The following is a 21,133-nucleotide window of genomic DNA, read 5'->3' as shown; positions in this document are numbered from 1 at the left end:
TATTTACCTCCCTAACTAGTGTCACCAGCGACACTAATACAGTGATCAGAAAAATGATTGCTTAGCGACACTGGCGACAGGGGGTGATCAAGGGGTTAAAACTTTATTAGGGGGGGTTAGGGGGGTACCCTAGACCTAAAGGGGGCTAACACTAACTGCCCTACCACACTAACTGTCACAAACTGACACCAATGCAGTAATCAGAGAAAAAAAAAAAAAAAAACTGCTTGGTGTCAGTGTGATGGAGGAGGGGGGGGGGAATCGGGGGGTAAAGTATGCCTGGCATGTTCTACTCACATTGCAGTCTTCTCTCCTCGTCGCCGGAACGGAAAATGCCGAGCCGAGGAGAGATGACATAATTTCCTCTGCCTCTGTGTACAATACAGAGGCAGGGGAATGATCTCATTGGCTGGGAGCGATCGCGAGGGGGGGGGGGGGGGCGGGGGGCACGAATGGATGGCCTCCCCCTCATCTCTGAACGCTCCCTGACCAAAGCCGACCGCCTTGGGCACCGGGGGGGGGGGGGGTCCCCCGCCCACGGGAAGGCAATCATGTACCAGGTACGTGATTTTGCCTGCCCGTGCCATTCTGCCGCAGTATATCTGCGTTAGGCGGTCGGCAACTGGTTAAGGTAAATGCATGCTATGCCTATTGTCGCCACCGGGGGCTGCCAAGAGCACATACCTTCTCATGCTGATGTCTGTCTCAAGTGTTCACGCTGCACAAGCTCCTCCGGCCGGCTCAGGTAGGATGGGATGGGGGCTCTCCTTAGGGATATCTCCCCCCAGACTAGGGGGAGGCCGCAGGTGGGTTGCAAGGCAGTTAAACACCTCAATTTCACCGCCATTTTGCCACGTGCATGGCCCCATCTCTACCGGCCTCTCTCCTTCCTCCCCCTCCCCCAGCCTTCCCCCCATGCTGATTCCAGAGGGTCGTCTCGCACTGGAAGCGTGCGGTTTTCGAAAAACGAGGGGGGGGGGGGCGTCAGCACAGTGTGCTCAGACGCCCAAGAGCCGGCTGCAGCCTATTAAAGGCACTTATTACAGGTGCACTAAGCCTTTTGGAGGGACACAGAGCTGACGGTCGCATGTACTGTGGGACACAGGCATTCTCGTAGGCAGCATTTACTAAGGTAACACCAGACTGGGCATTTGGTAGCAAGGCTTTTAGCCAGACTACATCGCTCAGCAGTCACTGTTCATTTTGTGATACCTCCACCTTGTTGCTTTGCACTATGGGTAGAAGAGGTTCAAACACCCCAAGAACCAGAGACTCTAGGGGATCTCATTCAGGTTCTGAGGACCCCCTGTCTGCAGCATCCCCCCCCCCCCCCGAGGGGCCAGGGACGGCTAGCCAGGGAGAGCCGTTTGGGTCAGGGGCTACACCTGCTTCTGGCACTTCAACCCCTGTATATATTACACAGGAGGTTTTTTCCTCAACCTTTAATGGTATAGAGGAAAGATTAATGGCCGTAGTTGCATCTTCACTCAGTGGAAGAAAACGCACTAGGTCTTCCTCTATTTCCCAGGACCCTCAAGAGAGGAGCTCTGGGAAAGGGGAGAAAAATCCCTTTCAGAGGATCGGGATGGGACGGATGATTCCTTCTCTGAGGAATCAAGTGGAGAAGGGCCCTCTTCGCTTCTCAGGATGAAAAAGGTCTTAATACAGATCCTTGCTGGATGGGTCCGCTCCACATTTAAAGTACCCTTATCTGAATCAGTTAAAGAACCCTCTATTTCTTTAGGGTCACTGAAGCCTCCTCAAACAACACATGCTTTTCCTGTTCATAATGTACTTGCAAAAGCTCATTGACTCTGAGTGGGATCACCCAGAGAAACGTTTTTTCCGCCTGGATAAGTTTTCAACACTTTATCCTATTGAAGAAATGTTTATAAAGATGTGGGGGATACCGGCCGTTGATGCCGCCATTTCCTCTGTAGTCTGACTTCTGCGGTAGACAATGCTCAGAGGCTCAGGGATCCTGTGGATTAAAGGATAGAATCCCTATTGAAGGATATTTTCTCCTTAGATTCAGTAGCTCAACCTGCAGTGGCAGCGTTTGGAGTCTGTCAACACTTAAGAGACCATGTTAAGCAGGTCATCAAAGTGGGGTTAGGGGGGGACTACTCCTCCCGTTGGATGGCTCCCTATCTTTGGAACTCTGGCACCTTAGAAATTTTGTGTCATGTTATATAGTACCAATGTTATTTATTTTTTTTTTTTACCATAGTGATTGTAATTTTGTTTTCATACCTTTTTATGTTAATGTATATATTTTTTTCTTGTATTGTTTTGTTCAAATTTAAATAAAAAACGAAAAAAAAAAAAAAAGGCAATGGGGGTTAGTTTACTGAAACTTGAGAGTGTGAAATCTGGTACAGCTCTGCACAGAAACCTTCATCAGCTTCCAGGTTTTTTGTCAAAGCTTTATTTATTTATTTATTGAAACTGATTGGCTACCATGCACAGCTACTGTACACCAGATTTTGCAGTCTTCAGTTTTAGCAAATCATCCCCAATGTCTACTCATACTGCCATGTCCCTGTATGCTGACAGCAACAGTATCTCCATGGGGGAATGCCATTATTTAGCCATTTATTTTTCTCCACCATAACTGGCTCTTGGATTCCAGGTGGAAAGTCAAGGACTCCATGTTCCACTTGGTTTATTTAAACGGGAGAGAGACGGTAGAATCCATTTGTTGTTTTAATTCGCTCTATAGTCAGGAAAATATGCAGAAACCTTTATAATGGCCACAGCAGGTATGCAGATCCAGGAACTCTAGTGCAGAGATATCAACAAACCTCAAGAAATTTAGGAAATTGCCTGGTGGCTTACTTCTCCAGCATTTCCATTTGCGAGTGGGCTGAACCATTTTTGTATTTTGTGGCAGTTTGTCAGTTAATTAATTCATATATTATTGGTTTAAGAACCACATCTACATCCATACCATCTATGCATTTCACAGTGGTGTGTAAACGGTTACAATGCCTTATTGCAGATTTGATCATTTCTCACCTCGTGTAATTTCTCTTGCCTCTCTTCCCAATGAGGAATCCCCCGAAGACTTGGGGGATATACCAGAAGCAAACATTTGTGTGCTCAGGCTGGAAAATATATAGAAATTTTATAGTTTTACACAAAGTAACATGAAAGTATGGTGTATTAGGGCTCATGCACATGGGCATATTCGCCCATGTAGCGTAAATAGACTGGAATATTTTGGTTTCTGGGAGCTAATGGTGCTGCGTACATTACCTATAAGCATGAATGTGTGAAGGTGGCCATATACAAATATAAGGCCCTACTCTTGCATGTGGTACATGCAAGCAGATGTAATGTCCCAATTGCAGGTATTGTGTGTTTGGGACATTGCCTGTGTGTGTGTAAGTCATTTTATGCAAGTAGTGATGCATAACTACATGCAGCCACCTTCACCCATTCATGCCTATGGTTGGCTCTACACAGCACAAGGAGCCCTCAAGCACTAAAATAAACCCATTTCTCTACACTATATGGGCAAATGGGTCCATGTACATGAGCCCCAAACAAATTTCTTTGGAGCCAAAACTATAAGCTTTTTTTAGTAGCCTTTGATTATAAATGTTACTGTACATTCCAAAGTGTTAAAAAATGTGTAGTGCTGACTTGATATCTTCAACATGCTGGTATTTTCTGTTAACTAATCCTAAGAGTTTTCTAGGATTAGGCAATTGGCCCTAATAGGACACTCATTGGATTGTTAGTTCTTTGGGAAATTGTAAGATATTGGGGAAACACTGTTTCAGCAGTATTGTTACATATTACACATTCAGATGTTTCTTGTATGTGATGTGATTGTTCCTATTTACTGGAATGTTGAGATACTGACCTCTCTCCTTTGAAGACCATCTCAAAGTCTTCTCAATTGCTGACCTTTTGGTACAAATATTCTGAGAGCTCCAAACATTTGTTGATCTGTTGTTCAAACCCTTCAGTGCCCTGTTTGAAAAAGAAAGACATATCAAATCAATATCCTGTTTTTATTTGTCCTTAACTAAACATGCAGGAGCTGGTGGTTATGTAGCATTACTATTGTCATTATTATTATGATCATTCTAGACATGTTTCACATAGAGGATTATTGCCGTTAAATTTAATTTCAAACCTCGTTCACACGTGCGTACCACAGTGTACACTTATGCAAGGACCGTGTTTGCCTGCATAGGGATGTAAGCTGTGTTTAGGGCCATGCGGGTGTCAGGTTTGGAACAGGGGCTGTGTCTGTGCATCAGCTGTATCCCAATTGACATGAATGAGACTGCCTGCATGGGGATGCCAGTGCTCTGTGACCAAGCCCCAGTGATAGGGTTTAGCATACTATGGGGTCGATTTACTGAAGGAAAATAAACTGCGAACTTTGCAAGTGGGGATGCACTCTGCAAAGAGCAGTTGCAGCAGTTTAGTAAATGAGGGAAGCTCTGCTGACTTTGATCATGCAATCATGTGCAAGCAAAAATGCGGTTTTTTTTATTTGTCTTGCATGCGATTGGGTGTTCTTTGCACAGTGAATATTTGCCTCATTTACTAATCTCTGGAGCAACTACACTTGCAAAGTGCACAGTCTATTTGCCTTTTGTATATCATCCCCTATGTGTATGGACTTTTGTTTGCTGTATGAAGATTATGTGGCAAAAATAGGCAGAGTTTGTGTTTAGGACTTTATGAGTTTGCCATAAGAAGCGTTGTGCATGATTTCTTCTTGCTGTCCTGTGTCCCAGCTAAGCCCCTGAAAATCACTTTATATACCTTTGCTTTCCACATGAGCCAGAATTTAAATATATCTACATGGCGACCACATTGTATTGCTTTATCTCCTGTGTCATACGATATGTCATACTGCTTGTCTTGTTGGAAGAGATATCCTGCGCACATCTGGATTGCATCCTTGAAGAATACCCTAGTGGATTAAAAAAAAAAATTGGAAGGACAATCGTTAGCATTATTAATATGACTCACATTGCAATCACGTTACTAATTATTTTAGTCAGTTTGCTAAAGAATGAAAATTAAAGTGTAGCCAACTTTAATAACCACTAAAAGTGCTATAAATGTGTATTTTGTTATCAAAGTAAACAGAGATAACTGTATTGTCTCCTTTTTATATTGTAACGCACTGCATACACTGTTGGGGCTATATAAATCCTGTATGATAATAATAATAATATGTTATATATAAGGTTGTTTTATGTATTTTAAGACTTCGGTAACACCACAGAGGTGCGGTCGATTGTGTGCATTCTTTTTTGCACATTGCTGTGTGTCGCATTTGGGGCAGACCATTTATTTGAAAGGGCTGCTGTGTGTGATAAATGCACAAAAAAGATCCCTGCACCACTTTAAAAATTTCACTGCGTCAAAGTGCATGGTACTGCGGTACCATATGTATTGGCATAAGTGAACAGGCACACATTAGTGAGATGTGTGTGGTACCATTCAGAACTCATGGCACTGTCATACATCTGTAAAACGGCAGCACATTTTGAGCACTGCGGGAAAGTGTGCGATTCTGCTTGTGTTCCGCAATGCAACAAGTGTGAACAAAGCCTAATGCCGCGTACACACGAGCGGACTTTACGGCAGACTTTGCCCGGCGGACGGGATTTCGTCGGACACTTCGATCATGTGTGGGCTCCAGCGGACTTTGTTTTCTCAAAAGTTGGACGGACTTAGATTTGAAACATGTTTTAAATCAATCCGTCGAAATTCGACGAAGTTCGATGGACAAAAAGCCACGCTAGGGTAGCTATTGGCTACTGGCTATGAACTTCCTTGTTTTAGTCCGGTCGTACGTCATCACGTACGAATTCAACGGACTTTGGTGGATTGTGTGTAGGCAAGTCCGTTCATTCAGAAAGTCCGTCGTAAAGGCTGTCGAAAAGTCCGACCGTGTGTACGCGGCATAAATCTTATAAACCAAAGTTTGTTGGGCTTTTTTTGTTTTATTCAATTAATGAACCTAACAAAACCATTATGTCAAACATCTGAAATTGTCAACCCCAAATATTAGAGCCCTGTTCATTTTAAGTGTAAGAGTACTGTAATTGCTGATTAGTACCAATCAGAGCCTCAGATGTCACCTTAAGTCTGACAATTGCTGGTCTGTCAACTGTGTTACCCAACACACTCTGGGGATTTCATAAAGAGAATCTACAACATTCTTTAGAATTTCACACACACGTTCTGTAATATCAAGTGTTTCAAAGCAGCCCGACATAATATTACCTGGCAAAGAGACTGCTGGGTTTAGACAAACAAAGGCGAGGGAATTATTCATTTGTGGGGTTAATACAGGAACTGTGGGTAAACCTGAGGAGAAGAAAAACACACACAATGTTAGAGCTATACAATACATATTAGTATAGTGGATGGAGACTATTCTGAAATGCACAAGATCCTGTCACAAAAAAATTAATAAAAAAAAACATATATGGATTAGAAGCGATTACAAAATGTTTTTTTTTTTTTTTTTTTGCTGTTCTGAAAACTTCAGATGGACTCAGTTAAAGGAGTAGGTCATGACTAGCCCACTATTTCACATATCAATTGTTGAAGTATCTTTAAACATTGCTAACTAACTTCTGTAGTTAAAAAAAAAAAAAACAGCTGGAACACCGCTTTAAGTCAGCAACTACAAACACTGTAGCTGCTGACTTTTAATAAGGCCACTTACCTGTCCAGAGAGCCCGCGATGTCAGCCCCTGAGGCCGATCCGTCCATCGGATCGGGTGCCAGCGCCACCATTGAAACTAAGGGAAACCAGCAGTGGAGACTTGCGGCTTCACTGCCCGTTTCCTACTGTGCATGTGCGAGTCGTGCGGTGCTTTGTAAATGGCCCCCGTCATCTTCTGGGACACACACAGGTGCCAGAAGACAACGGGGGAGCTCACCGAAGAGGAGGAAGTGACGGAACAGCTCTGTGGACTAGGAAGAGGCAGATTAGGAAGACTGCCTAGCTACAGGGGTTTCTGGTAAGCAGACATTTTTTTTCCCTAATGTTTTTAAAATTTACCGTATATACTCGAGTATAAGCTGAGTTTTTCAGCACATTTTTTTGTGCTGAAAATGCCCTCCTTGGCTTATACTCGAGTCAGGTTATCTGCCACTGTGTCAGTATTGATGCGGGGGAAGGAAAGCCATATTACGCCGTACAATGTCCCCTCCTATTCACAGCAGGGCTGGGCGTATATGAAGTCTGCGCCGTCCAGCCTCCTCCTTGTCCGTCCATTCCAACATGACAATGATCCAAAATACAAGGCCAAGTCGTCCTATCATTGGCTACAGCAGAATAATGTGAAGGTTCTGGAGTGGCCATCTCAGTCTCCTGACCTCAAAATCATTGAGCCACTCTGGGGAGATCTCAAATGTGCAGTTCCTGCAAGACAGCCCAAGAATTTACAGGAACTGGAGGCTTTTTGCCAAGAGGAATTGGCAGCTTTACCATCTGAGAAGATAAAGAGCCTCATCCACAAATGACTTCAAGCTGTCATTGATGATAAAGGGGGCAATACACGGTATTAGGAACTGGGGTATGTAAACTTTTGATCAGGTCATTTGGGTAGTTTCTGTTGTGTTTATAATTTAAAAAGAGTAAACACAGTTGATTGATAATAAATGGCTTCAGCCAAACACTAACCATGAATGTGAAAGAAAAATGTTTGCGTTATCATTCATATTCCCTAAAAAAAATGGCCAAGAAATCATAAATTCTGCCAGGGTATGTAAACTTATGAGCACAACTGTACATTGCTTCTTCTCTTTTCTCATTTCTCCCCTTGCACAATAAAATTGGATAAGAAAGCTGTCAGACAACGCTGTTCAAATATGAGACACCATATGAACATTGTTCGTTTGATGCCTTTATACACGTTATACATTTGATCTATTCGTACATATGAAATTGTTAATTAAAATGATTGAACAAGAAAACCTTTCCAACTAGAGCCGGCCATAGGCGTCCAAGATTCAAACCATGTATGGGCAGGCAGGCTGATTGTACGCAAGTCGATCAACTTAGGTACAAACAGCATGCCGGATTTTCATTCGATTGTTACAGCAGGTATAGACGCTAGTAATAATCACTGTGTTCTCCCAACAGGGATGGCTTCTCGCACCCCCCTCGCAGGGAGAACACAATAGCTCCACAGGGGGGATTCCCCCATCAACACTGACTGTTGAGCGAATTTCTGGGGTTGGTGTCTGCGGCCTGGAGGTAGGGCTGGTTTCAACCTCGCCCACGTGTCCGTTTCTGCACATTTTCCAACATCTTCAACCAGGGTCAGAGTGAGGGTTATATCCATCTCTCCTGACATTGCGCTAAATGTTCTGTTCTTATATCAGTTATAAGTTGGAGGACAATAAAAGTAAATAATAAATGCTCATTGTTTATGGATTGTGTATTATGTATATATTTTTGTTTTTTTTAGTTGTGCCAAACCACACATATCACCTGAACCCTGTGAAGAAACGCATCAATAAAGGCGATCTGTAGGCATGTTTCTTCAGGTCAGTGGGGCAACTCCTCGGCGCCTGTTGCCCTTTGTTGTAGTGTTTCCCTGGATCCTCTGGGCTACTGACATACCCTAAGGGGGATTTGTTATCTGAGGTATTACATCCATTCTTTGCAGGCACATTTAGGAGACATCACCAATTTTGGGCTTCTTGACCATACAAGTCTACGCTTCTTGGCATCTGTTCCCTGATCTCTGGGGTTGGTGTCTGCAGCCTGGAAGTAGGGCTGGTTTCGACCTTGTCCACATGTCTGTTTATGTGAATTTTTCAGCATCTCAGTGGAGTGAGGAATATAAGCATCTCTCCTGAAATCGCTAAATGTTCTGTTCTTATATCAATTTTGTTCACAACCACACATATCCCCTGCACCCAATAGAGGTGAAAAGCAACGGGCCGGGACGAGTTATTCCCTGCTGTAACCTATTTTGGAGATCTATCTATCTATCACATGCGGGAAGGAAACTACTTCCAGGGGTGATTGTTATTGTTTTGTTAGTATGTGAAGGAACAATTACTGGGGGGTCTAACCCCTAAAAAGCCAGTATGTCGTGTTTTTACCATTTGTGTAATAAATACTTTTTTACCTTTACCCATCTATTGACTTTCATTCTGAGAGGGGGAGGGGGTTCCAGTACCTCTAAAGTCCCATCCTGAATGGCATGTTTTGAATTTTTCTTTCCTGCAACCCGTAGTTGCAGGGGAAAAAAATTTAAAAATAAAATCTATGGCCTGCCTAACCAACTTTAAATTCACATCTAGTGATACTTAAGAGCTCCAGTCTTTTTTTTTTTTTTCTTTTTTAACCACTTACAGACCACCCAACGCATATATACTGTGGCAGAGCTGCTCTACTGCGCGAAACAATGTACTTGTACGTTGTTTTGTGCACTAGATACTGTGGGCACCTGCTGCACAGCGGGGAAGAAAAAACGTGGGTCCGGCGGACCCGATATCCGCTGGCCATCCACGATCGCTCCAGAGAGGCAAAACTGGGATCTGCCTATGTAAACAAGGCGGATCCCGTTCTGACAGGGAAGTACACCGACATCTTCTGTTCCTAGTAATCAGGAACAGCTATCTCTGTGTTCTCCCTGTCAGTCCATCCTCCACACAGTTAGAAAAACACTAGCAGGGAACACAGTTAACCCTTTGATCACCCCTGATGGTAACCCCTTCCCTGTCAGTGTTAGTTATACAGTAATAAGTATATTTTCTAGCACTGATCACTGTATTCGTGTCACTGGTCCCCAAAAAGTGTCACTTGGGTCAGATTTGTCCGCTGCAGTCCTACCACTAAAAATGGTTGATCCCCGCCATTACTAGTAAAAACCAATAAAAAAAAAAAAAAAAATCCCTAAATCTATCCCAAAGTTTGTAGACGCTATAACTTTCGCGCAATCAATATATGCTTATTGGGATTTTTATTACCGAAAATATGTAGAAGAATATAAATATTGGCCTAAAGAAATTATTTTTACATTTTTTTGGGGGGATATGTATAACAGCAGAAAGTAAAAAAAAAAAAAATGTTTTTTTTAAATTGTCAGTCTTTTTTGGTTTATAGCGCAAAAAATAAAAACTGCAGAGGTGATCAAATACCACCAAAAGAAAGCTCTTTTTGTGGGGGAAAGAAAAAAAAAGGACATCAATTTTATTTGGGTACAGCGTCGCATTACTGGGCAATTGTCAATTAGCCACTTCAATACCAGGCACTTATACACCTTCCTGCCCAAGCCAATTTTCAGCTTTCAGTGCTGTAGCAAATTGAATGACAATTGCGCGGTCATGCTACACTGTACCCAAACAATTTTTTTTTTATTATTTTGTTCCCACAAATAGAGCTTTCTTTTGGTGGTATTTGATCACCTCTGCGATTTTTATGTTTTGCGCAACAAATAAAATAAGACCGAAAATTTTGAAAAAAAAAAAAAAAAAGTTTTCTTTCTTTCTGTTAAAATTTTTTGTAAAAAAGTATGTTTTCTTCTTCAATGAAGGGCACTGATAAGGCGGCACTAATGGACACCAATGAGGTGGCACTGATAGGTGGCACTGGCATGCGGCACTAATGGGCAGAGATGGACACTGATAGGTGGCATTGCTGGGCATCACTGATTTTTATTGTGCCATAGAGGTGTCAGTCAGTGCCCATTTGTGGGTACTGATTGGCATATGTTGGGCATTCATTTTCACATGTGGATGGCCATGGGGGATGTACCTGGCCATCCACATCTTAGGAGCTTCCCTGGTGGTCCTGGCGGCTTCCCTGGTGATCCAGTGTGGGCATCCGAGGGAGGGCTGCGCTGATAAAAATTCAGCGCAGACCCCCCTGTCAGGAGAGCCGCTGATCGGCTCTCCTCTACTCGCGTCTGTCAGACGCGAGTGAGGAAAAGCAGATCAATGGCTCTTCCTGTTTACATCGCGATCAGCCGTGATTGGACAAGGCTGATCACGTGGTAAAGAGCCTCCGAGATCGGTGTGTCAGACTGACACACCGCACCACCGATCGCCGTGATGCGTGCCCCCATGGGCACACGGCGGCTGTTATCCTGTAGGACGTCATATGACACCCAGTAAGGATAACTGAACCACCGCCTGGCCGTCATTCTGCTATAGGTCGGACGGGAAGTGGTTAAAGTAACGCAGTGCAGTATCGCATACAAATGGCCTGGTCATTAAAGGCGTAAATCCTTCCAGGGCTGAAGTGGTTAAAGCACCCCGTGATAGCAAATTGGCATAAGCTACATATGCTATCATTTGTGTTCCTTGTAAATGCAATGTGACTCACAGTCTCCTGTCGAATCTGTAAGCATCCATCAATAGTTACGGGCATCTGAAGCTCGGTTGGACTTTCTTCCGGGATACGGTGCAGCTGGCTACCCAGCATGCACCTCCCGATCTTGCGCCTGTTCAGTGTGAAGAAAGAGAGGTGCACTCGGCACAGAGGATGCCAGTTAACTGCTACAATTGATGACACATATATCCGCAGAACCAACGGGCGGGAGGATATGACGTACCTCGTCAGGTAATACTCAAGTGCAGCTCTTCAGGAAGCCTAAAAGGTATTTAAACATTGGGGGAACAAAAAAAAAAAAAAAATACCCAAACAATGATGGAATAGCGGTAAGCAATGCCTGGGGCCAAAGTGGAAAAACAGTGTGGAACTCCGCTTTAGATTATTTTATGAAGTCTAATAAAAGTTAGATATGAACTTGATCAATCCACAACTATGAAATGGCCTGCTGTCCCTAAATAGTAACAGCAGGAAAATATCAGGAAAAAATCTGTATTTGGCACATTGCATACCTGAGGTAAGAGCACTAGTGGCTGCAGGTGAATTAGAGGAGAGGGACAGTCCAGAAAGACTTGCTTCTATTCCCGGAACCCCAACAGGTAGTGTAGCAGGAGAGTTCACAGAAGACAACTGGACCTGGAACAAAACAAACAATTAAGGTACTACTAGGAGAGGTGTGCTTGTACTGTAAATTCTGAAAGCCAAATGAGGAAACCTGGAACAAAGGAAAAAAGTGGTGCCACTTCTCATAGTGATTACCTTTCATTGGTCTATCCTGAACTAAGGAAACATCACCTAGACACTGGTGGGTACTGTGCGCTCCAGAATTAACAGCACACGACTATACAGTGATGACTACAGCTCCTAACACTCAATAAGCTTGTGGCCAATCTAGGATAGTGACTTTCAGACATATTCTGGACAGTTAAAATAAGCTAATGAATCAATTTCATAATACAGTTACAAGGCATGTCATCTAAACTACATTAGGAGTAGAAAACTATCACTCGAAAGGAGGGAGGAGTCTAGCAATGATGCCGACCAAGAGCACTCCGTAGGGCCTGGTGTTGTTATCTCCAGTTCCCTCTATTGGATTATTAGTGCCCCTAGCCCCCTAACCCCCTTGTCCCCCTGCCTTATAAGACCCGGCTAGAATCCCCCACCCCTGCCGAAAACTGTCTCGGCGTGCCGCTTTAGGGATTACGGTGCTGGAAGACGGGAGAGTTTGTGGCTTCGTCTGCTGTGCCGCTGTCAAGGGGTCATCTCTTTGTCTCTCCATCCCCCGCTTCCTATCAGAAGATACGGGTGGTTGCTGCGGGAGGACGGAAGACGGACAGAGAATACAGGAGTAGATACCTCCACCCCCCCTCTTACCTCCCGGTTGGTCCGGAGAACGTGCAGCGTCCGGCAGGATCCAGAGACAGGTAAGGAGGAGGAGACGCTCGGCCATCGGCTCTCGGCAGTTGGAGTTCGGCCACTCAGAGGAGGTCGGGGGTGGCTGAGTAAGAGCGAACAACGGGCCGTGGATTGCCAAGAAGAGCCAAGCAGAGCAGAGGGAGGCTCAGCTGATCGGAGAGAGCCCGCCGGAGAGATTCTGTGGGACAGGGACGAGTCCCCTCTCCTCCTCCAGATAAGTAAAAGGAATACTGTGGAACTATATGTGAATATCTCATAACATGCCTGTATGAAGTTAATGAAGTGAGTAGGAAGAGAGGATTTTCAGAGGAAAGTGGGGAGAATATATTTGATACCCCGGCACAGAAATAGCTCTCACAGAATATCTGAAGTAGAAGCACTACTTGAGGCACTTTATTATTATTTTGAAATTAGGAATCCTTGGAATTGTTCTGGGCTTCCCCTACTCTCCTTTGCAATATTTATATAACAAATACATAAGCCTTAAACACTGAGAGGAAATGGCTAAGGACAGGAGATTTGTTCCACCTTTCTTCCAACACCAGAAAATATCAGAGATTCAACTTCCAGACAAGAAAAAACACTGCAAGGAGTAGAAAACTATCAGTATGAATAGTAGACATGGGTCTCCACTATCTAAAGCTGGCTATACACTATAGAACCTGATTGTAGACTTACCAAAACTGTAATATGAAAAACAAACCTAAATAATCGATTTGATTTGTAGCAAATCAGGCAGGAACTTGCACTACATAGTTGATGGTAGATGTAAAAGGGATCGTACAGATTGTATATAGTGTATGGACAACTTAGGACAGTCATACTATGCTCCCCGGTATTACATTATAACAACTTGATACACAACTGAAATACAAATATGTGTACATTTAAGCCCACTAAAAGGATTTGTAATTCTCTCCTCAGTCTTGCTTGCCACACTGCACAGCCAGGCGGGCAAAATCTTCATTTTCCACTAAGCTTTGCAGTGTACAGTGTCACCTCTCTGCTTACTGGTCAATAAGTCAGTAGTGTTCCCCCTAGACAGTAAGCTCTAATGAGCAGGGCCCTCTGATTCCTACTGTACTGCATTGTGTTGTAATTGTACTGTCTGCCCTCATGTTGTAAAGCGTTGCATAAACTATTGGCACTATACAAATCCTGTATAAAAATAATAATAAATGCCGATTCACAGTCCTGTGAGCAGAAAGGTGACAAAGGAAGCAACAGAGCTCCAATAATAGTTGTTTCATCTGTCTGGCAATGCAGAGTGCCAGAGCTGTGTGAAGATGAAAGATTTTGGCTGAAGTTCTACTTTAACCGCTTGCCGACCAGCCGCCGCAGTTGTACTGCGGCAACATGGCTCAGCTGCGCGAAACGCCATCATGTTACGTCGCCTCTAGCTTTGGCCACTAGGTTTGTTAGCCCATGGAGCCTATGCGAGTGCCCGGCGGTCGCGATCACTGTCGGGCTCCCGCGATTGCTCAGGGCACACGGAAAACCGGGATCTGCGAGATCCCAGTTCTCTGAGGGGAGAACAGACAGATCGTCTGTTCATACAGAGTATGAACAGCGATCTCTCATCTCCCCTACACAGTCCACCCCCACCCCTTCAGTTAGAACACACAATAGGGAACGCATTAACCCCCTGATCGCCCCCTAGTAGTTAACCCCTTCACTGCCAGCAACATTTTTACAGTAATCAATGCATTTTTATAGCACTGATCGCTGTAAACATGGCAATGGTCCCAAAAATGTGTCAAAATTGTCCGATGTGTCCGCCATAATGTTCCAGTCCTGATAAAAATCGCAGATCGCCGCCATTACTAGTAAAAAGAAAAAATAAATAAATAAATAAAAATGCCATAAAACTATCCCCTATTTTGTAAACGCTATAACTTTTGCGCAAACCAATCAATATACGCTTATTGAGATTTTTTTTAACCAAAAATATGTAGAAGAATACTGCGGAAAAAAATAGTTTTTTTAATATATTTTTAGGGGATATTTATTTATTATAGCAAAAAGTAAAAGACAGCCAGATAATTGACTCTTTTAGGTAGCAGAAAGCCAAAAGCTATCAGCCTTACATTGTATATCCAGGCATTACTCACATTTACCCCCATACCTCCCCCTCCTTATTTCCAGATCATTTCCTAGCAATTTTTTTTTTTTTTTTATGACATCTTATCCATCTAGTGAGAAAAACAAAAAACAAACCTTTATTACTCCCCATGACAGCTTTACCGGGCTTTTAAAATCTTTCAGGGGCATCTAAAGTAGGCATACCCCGGGGCGTGGCCAGCGCGGCATGTGAGCAGACGTCTAGTCACAGAGCTCCCGCAGTGATCCTGATTTGATCCGGTTACCGGCACTCTATTACCCCCGTTTTCGGCTTGATCGAACGGGGAGAACCCCCTGCACATTCCGCGCCCGCTCCGGTGTACCAGAAGGGCATGATGACCCGTGGACAGAGAGGAGAAGGTTCCAGGATGGATCCTCAACATGGCGCCGCTCCGCCGTCCACACAGAAACGTGACAAGCTGAAGGAGGGACAGCACAAGCAGCTGAAAGGCTCTAAGGATGGCTCCGCTGATTACCCTAAAGACATGAGGTACTATGCTCAAAAACTGTCTGAAAAACCAGGCCTAGATGCAGCACAGTCACTAAATGAATGCCCTGACTTTAATGGCACTGAGGAGGAGGAATGTATGGAAGCACAGGGAGCAGGGGCCATGTTGATACAGGGAGAGGACAGTGAGGCTATAACTGATGAGCCTGAAGAACATGAGGAGGAGGAGGGGGGTACACAGCCCACACTGGCAGACATTTTAAAAGCAGTTAACAAATGTACAGCCTCTGTAAACAATCTACAAGTACGATTTGGGGGCCTCAAGGAGGAGGTTAGTCTCATCAGACAAGATATTCAGAAAATTCGAGAGCGTACCACTGCTGCAGAAAGCAGAATAAGTGAGCTTGAAGATAAACTTCCTACACTGATTAGAGACTCCCAATCCACCACACGTCTAGCAAGAGCTACAGATACCCGCGCTGAGGATTTTGAAAATCGCCTCAGGCGCAATAACGTGCGCATAGTCGGCTTACCGGAAAAGGTGGAGGGCCGTGACCCCACGCAATTCATAGAACAATGGATGGCTGAAATATTTGGTAAGGAGGCTTTCACTCACTTGTATGCGGTGGAAAGAGCTCACAGAATACCTGCCAGACCTCTCCCGCCAGGAAACCCCCCCCGCCCAATACTGGCCCGTCTCCTGAATTATAGAGACAGGGAAATTATCCTGAAACTAGCCAGAGAAAAGAGGAATGTCCAGTACAATGGCACGCGGATTTCATTCTACCCAGATTTCTCAGCTGCAGTCCAGAAGAACCGCGCGCGGTTCTCGGAAATTAAAAAACGCCTGCAGAGAGTACAAGCCTCTTATGCAATGCTATATCCTGCAAAACTCAGAGTTACATTGAGGGGCAGAGCACATTTCTTTGAACACCCGGCGGAGGCTGCGGATTGGCTAGACGCTAATGAAAATGAGCTTCGTCAGGATAGGAGACCAGAAGCGGAGATAGATTGATGTCCCTAACAAAGGCCCAGGGATCTATCCTTTTCTTTTCCCCTCGGAGGAGGGTTGTGCCGGAAACACATATTGATTCATTCTCTACAAAAATGCGAGTTCGATGACAAGATGGATCATGGCAATGTACTTCCTAGCAAGTACCAGAAAATATGTCATTGTTGTTTGGCGGGACCGGTTGTCCCACACAGTTTTGGTATATCAGTTGACACACCGGTGTCGTGGATTACAAAAAAAAGTTGCCTTTCAATACGACAAGTGCATATTGATGGACAATCCATGTCAGAAGAGGCACTTTAGTTTGATTTATGCACCGTTGTGCGTTTTACGATACTTCTACACACAAGTTTGTTCCAGAGCAATCGAGGTATTACGGTCCTTGGATAGAGCGGTAACTTTCTTCTTCTTACATTGGCAGTTTCGTCACTTCTTGGCCCCTGCTGGGTACTGCGTGATGGTCCTCCCCCCCCATGGGTGGGAATCAGGGGGGCTCTATATTGTCTTACTCTGTTATTTTCCAACTAGACACCCAAAAATGACGACAGTAACTGTCCTTTCTTGGAATATTCGGGGTCTGCAGGACCCCCTAAAGCGGACGATGGTATCATCCTTATTGAGAAAACGTCTCCCGGCTATATGTGCTTTACAAGAGACCCACCTTACTGCTGATTCTCTGTCATGCATTAATTTTAGATGGGTGGGTAAGGCGTATCACTCCACTCACACCTCATATTCTCGAGGTGTGAGTGTACTGGTACCTGGCTCCATAGATTTTGTGGAGTTAGAATCTGAGTTGGATGATGAGGGGAGATATGTATTTTTATGTTGTAAATTGTTTTCCTTTAAATGTATACTGGCATTTGTATATGTACCCCCACCGTACAATAATCAGGTATTGAGGTCCCTGGTGAAATTCCAAATGAAGTATCCGGAGACGCCACTGTATGTCTTCGGGGACTTCAACAACTATACGGACGCAGTACTAGATAAGCACCCGCCTGTGTTGGGAGGGAGGGGAGTACACCGCACGGCTCTAAGGAAATTTATTGAGGAGGTGGGATGGAGGGACCCTTGGAGAGCCAAAAATCCGGGGGTAAAACAGTTTTCCTGTTTCTCAAAGAGTTATGCATCACTATCAAGGATAGATTTATGTCTATGCTCTAGTGCAGCTGAACGACACATCTCTGAGGTGACTTATGCTCTTAGGAGCGTGTCGGATCACTCCCCATTGATAGCAACTTTAGAGGTGCGCCCCCCTTCCACGATGACAAAAGCCCCATGGAAAATGAACGCTTTTTGGCTGAGTCTCTTCCCTTCCCATGAGCAGATAGAATCTCATATAATAGATTTTTGGCGCCTACATGAGGCCGACGGACAATGGCTTCTGAATTGGGAAGCCTTTAAGGCTGTCCTGAGAGGCCTATTTATAACTGAAATTCAAGCTGTTAAGAGAAAGACACATGCTCAGAGGGAGGGAATTGAAAACATGGCAAAAGAATTGGAGAGCAATTTTATCACAGATCCAACCCAAAGTAACAAAGAGGCGTGGCTCTCTGCGCAAGATGCGTTGTATAAAATCATGGCATCTACAGCAGAGAGAAAGAGATTTTTTCATAAAGCAGCATATTACGAGGAGGGAGAGCACACTGGACGCCTGTTAGCAACCATTGCCCATGCCCATCAAACTTCCCCCTCAATTGGGGCCCTACGTACACACCTTGGTGGGCTAACCAATGCCCCGGACCAAATCTTAGCAGAATTGGTGGAATTTTATTCCTCCCTCTATGAGTCTAAACAAACATATACCCTAGACTCCTTAACCGAATATCTGGACGGTATTCAGCTCCCCAGTTTAAAAGTGGCAGCTAGGGGGGAACTTGACGCCCCTTTGACTGTTGAGGAACTGCAGTTGGCGACCAGTTTGTTCCCCAATTCCAAGGCCCCGGGTGACGATGGACTCCCCATCGAGGTATACAAACAATATGGCGAGCATATACTTCCACGTCTATTGAAGGTATTTAATGCAGCGAAACAGAGTGGCAGCCTTCCTCAATCAATGACTAGAGCAAATATAGTTTTGATACTAAAACCCAATAAAGACCCTCTCGACCCGGGGTCATACCGCCCTATATCTCTTTTACAAACTGATGTAAAGATATTAGCCAAAGCATTAGCAATCCGCATGAATAAAGTCATATCCAGTATAATCCACTCGGATCAGTCCGGATTTATGCCCCAAAAGTCGACCGCGATAAACCTCCGCAGACTGTTTCTCAATATCCAATCCCAGGTGGACAATAGGGGAGATAGAGCGTTGCTGTCACTGGACGCCCACAAGGCGTTTGATAGCGTCGAGTGGGACTATCTATGGGCAGTGATGCGAAAATTTGGAATTGGGGAAGACTTTATCAAGTGGGTGCAGTTACTCTACTCGTCTCCTATAGCGGCCATTAGAGAGGGAGGAAGGATTTCATCACCCTTTAAACTATACAGGGGTACGAGGCAGGGATGCCCCCTGTCTCCGCTCCTGTTTGCTATGGCTATTGAGCCCCTAGCGGCTACGGTACGCGCTAATCCCTTGATACAGGGTTTTAGATACGGAGACATTCAGGAGAAGGTAATTATGTATGCAGATGACACCATGCTGCTACTGGGTGATACATCCAACTCACTGACAGAGGCAATGAGAGTAATTGGACAGTTCGGGAAATACTCAGGTTTAGTTATTAACTGGACCAAGTCCTCTCTGCTGCTTCTGGACCGTGACCCGCCCACAACCCAACAAAATATGCAGGACATACCAGTCTCGACATCCTTCAAATATCTGGGTATACAAATTACAGCCCATATATTAGACTATGTGAATCTTAATCTAACCCCATTGATCAATAGATGTCGTGATCGGGTCAAAGTGTGGAGTAAATTAAAGCTGTCCCAAGTAGGCAGAATAAACTTAATAAAGATGATTCTTATGCCACAACTACTATATGTGCTCCACAATTCTCCAATGGTTATTACTCTGAAAAAATTTAGAATCATCAACTCCCTCTTCCGCTCATTTATATGGCTTTCAAAGCCTCCTAGAATTAAACTAGAGCAGCTACAACGTCCTAAAGACAATGGAGGGTTGGCGCTGCCTAACCCCTGGGTGTATTACTTGGCTTCCCAGCTACAGCACATTGCTAGAGCCATAGGTCCTGGGGAGGGCCTGGAGATGAACCTGAGAGACCCTTCGGCCCACATACTCCGGTTCACTTCCAGGAGAGAGGTAGTGGATGGATTAGAGGCCTTACAATATAACAAATCTAATAAGCTTTTCCCAACTTATGCAGAAAATCTGGAACAAGGTCAGGATGCTGCAGGGGGTGGAGGGCTTCACCAGGTATAGCCCCATCTGGGAAAACAATCACTATTCAGAAATAGCTAAAATACCCTATGGACCCAAATGGCAACAGTACGGGGTGTCCCATATGGTACACATACTTAGAGACGGTAAATTGAGACCCTTCTCGGAGCTCAGGGAGACCTATCAATTGCCGGGCTTTATGCTCTTCTATTACAGACAACTTAAACATGCAATAGATGCACAAAGGGGCCCCGATATTTGGAACCTGCAACCCACTCCTATTTTCAACCACCTACTTGCCATAACTACTTATAGAGGTTTTATATCTGACTGCTATACCATGCTTCTGAACCTTTTCCTAGGGGACGCGCCTCTGAGGGTCATGTTCCACTGGGAACAGGATGTTGGCTCCTTTGAGGAGGAACAGTGGGAGGAAGCCTTGCTGGCGGTTTCCACGTGTTCATTAAATGCTGCGCAAAAGCTCTCACAGCTCTATATTATTTCCAGAGTGCACTACACACCGGCTAGAATGGCCCGTATGGGTTTGGGCACTGATCCCACCTGCACCAGATGCTCCAGAGACCATGGAGATCTCATACACCTCCTGTGGAGATGCCCAAAATTGCACCTCTATTGGAACGAGGTCATTAACACCATTAATAGAGTTTTCCAAATAGTGATACCTTTGGATCCTAAACCATGCCTGCTGGGGATTGTGGATGATCTACTGACTGAGGATATCCTTAGACAGGCTATCAGAAGAGCTTTGTTTCAGGCCCGCCTACTTATCCTCAGGCACTGGAGGTCCACTTGTCCTCCCACGGTACAAGAATGGATTACACAAATGGGGGCCACAATCCGTATGGAAAAAATTATTTACCAGCATAGGGGAGCGACACAAAAATATGAGAAACTATGGGCTCCATGGTTGGATACACCAGGTCTAGCGCCAATAGATTTGATATATGATTGCTTATTCTAAAGGTGGACCTTATTAGCTTTAATTCTTATGGGATATATGTTATGCACTATATAATTAGCCAGTATGCTAAGAGGTGATAAGCAAATGATCCATTGGAGGAATGTGGATAGCTCACAGAAGGATTTTTCTGATGAGAGGTTATGTTTTCTCCTTTCTCCTCTTTGTTCTCTCTTCATCCGATGTAATGGAGTATGTACCCCCTTTTTCTGTACTTTTCTTTTTTCTTTTACTTATTTTTTTTTCGTTCTTTATCCTAATACAAATGTAAGATGTGACTTCTGCCATGTAAATTGCTGTATGAGCTCTGGAACTGTATACACTTATTCAATTTCAATAAAACTTTTTGTTTGAGATAAAAAGTAGGCATACCCCCAGAAATACATCTCTCAAGAGCCCTTTTCCTGAACACAGTGTGTGAGCATGTTCTTGGGACTCAAAAAAAATGGAAAAGAAAAAAAAAAAAA

General features: G+C 44.3%; 1 protein-coding gene across 1 annotated transcript in view; it reads right to left on the bottom strand.

The window, feature by feature from the left end:
- Nucleotides 1-21,133, bottom strand: part of LOC141139695 (Golgi reassembly-stacking protein 2-like) — a 60,660-nt gene that overhangs the window by 16,433 nt on the left and 23,094 nt on the right. The window contains exons 4-8 of the mRNA XM_073626074.1: nucleotides 11,854-11,977; nucleotides 6,265-6,348; nucleotides 4,789-4,939; nucleotides 3,872-3,981; nucleotides 3,019-3,107 (exon numbers count right to left, since the gene is read on the bottom strand). Of these exons, the coding sequence (XP_073482175.1) occupies nucleotides 4,824-4,939; nucleotides 6,265-6,348; nucleotides 11,854-11,977 (324 nt within the window). The 3' untranslated portion in view covers nucleotides 3,019-3,107; nucleotides 3,872-3,981; nucleotides 4,789-4,823. The remainder of the gene's footprint in view (nucleotides 1-3,018; nucleotides 3,108-3,871; nucleotides 3,982-4,788; nucleotides 4,940-6,264; nucleotides 6,349-11,853; nucleotides 11,978-21,133) is intronic.

The sequence above is a fragment of the Aquarana catesbeiana genome, linkage group LG04 (assembly GCF_042186555.1).
Source record: "Aquarana catesbeiana isolate 2022-GZ linkage group LG04, ASM4218655v1, whole genome shotgun sequence".
Lineage (NCBI taxonomy): Eukaryota > Metazoa > Chordata > Amphibia > Anura > Ranidae > Aquarana > Aquarana catesbeiana.
The sequence above is the reverse complement of the archived record's forward strand: the minus strand, read 5'-3'. Positions and strand labels throughout refer to the sequence as shown.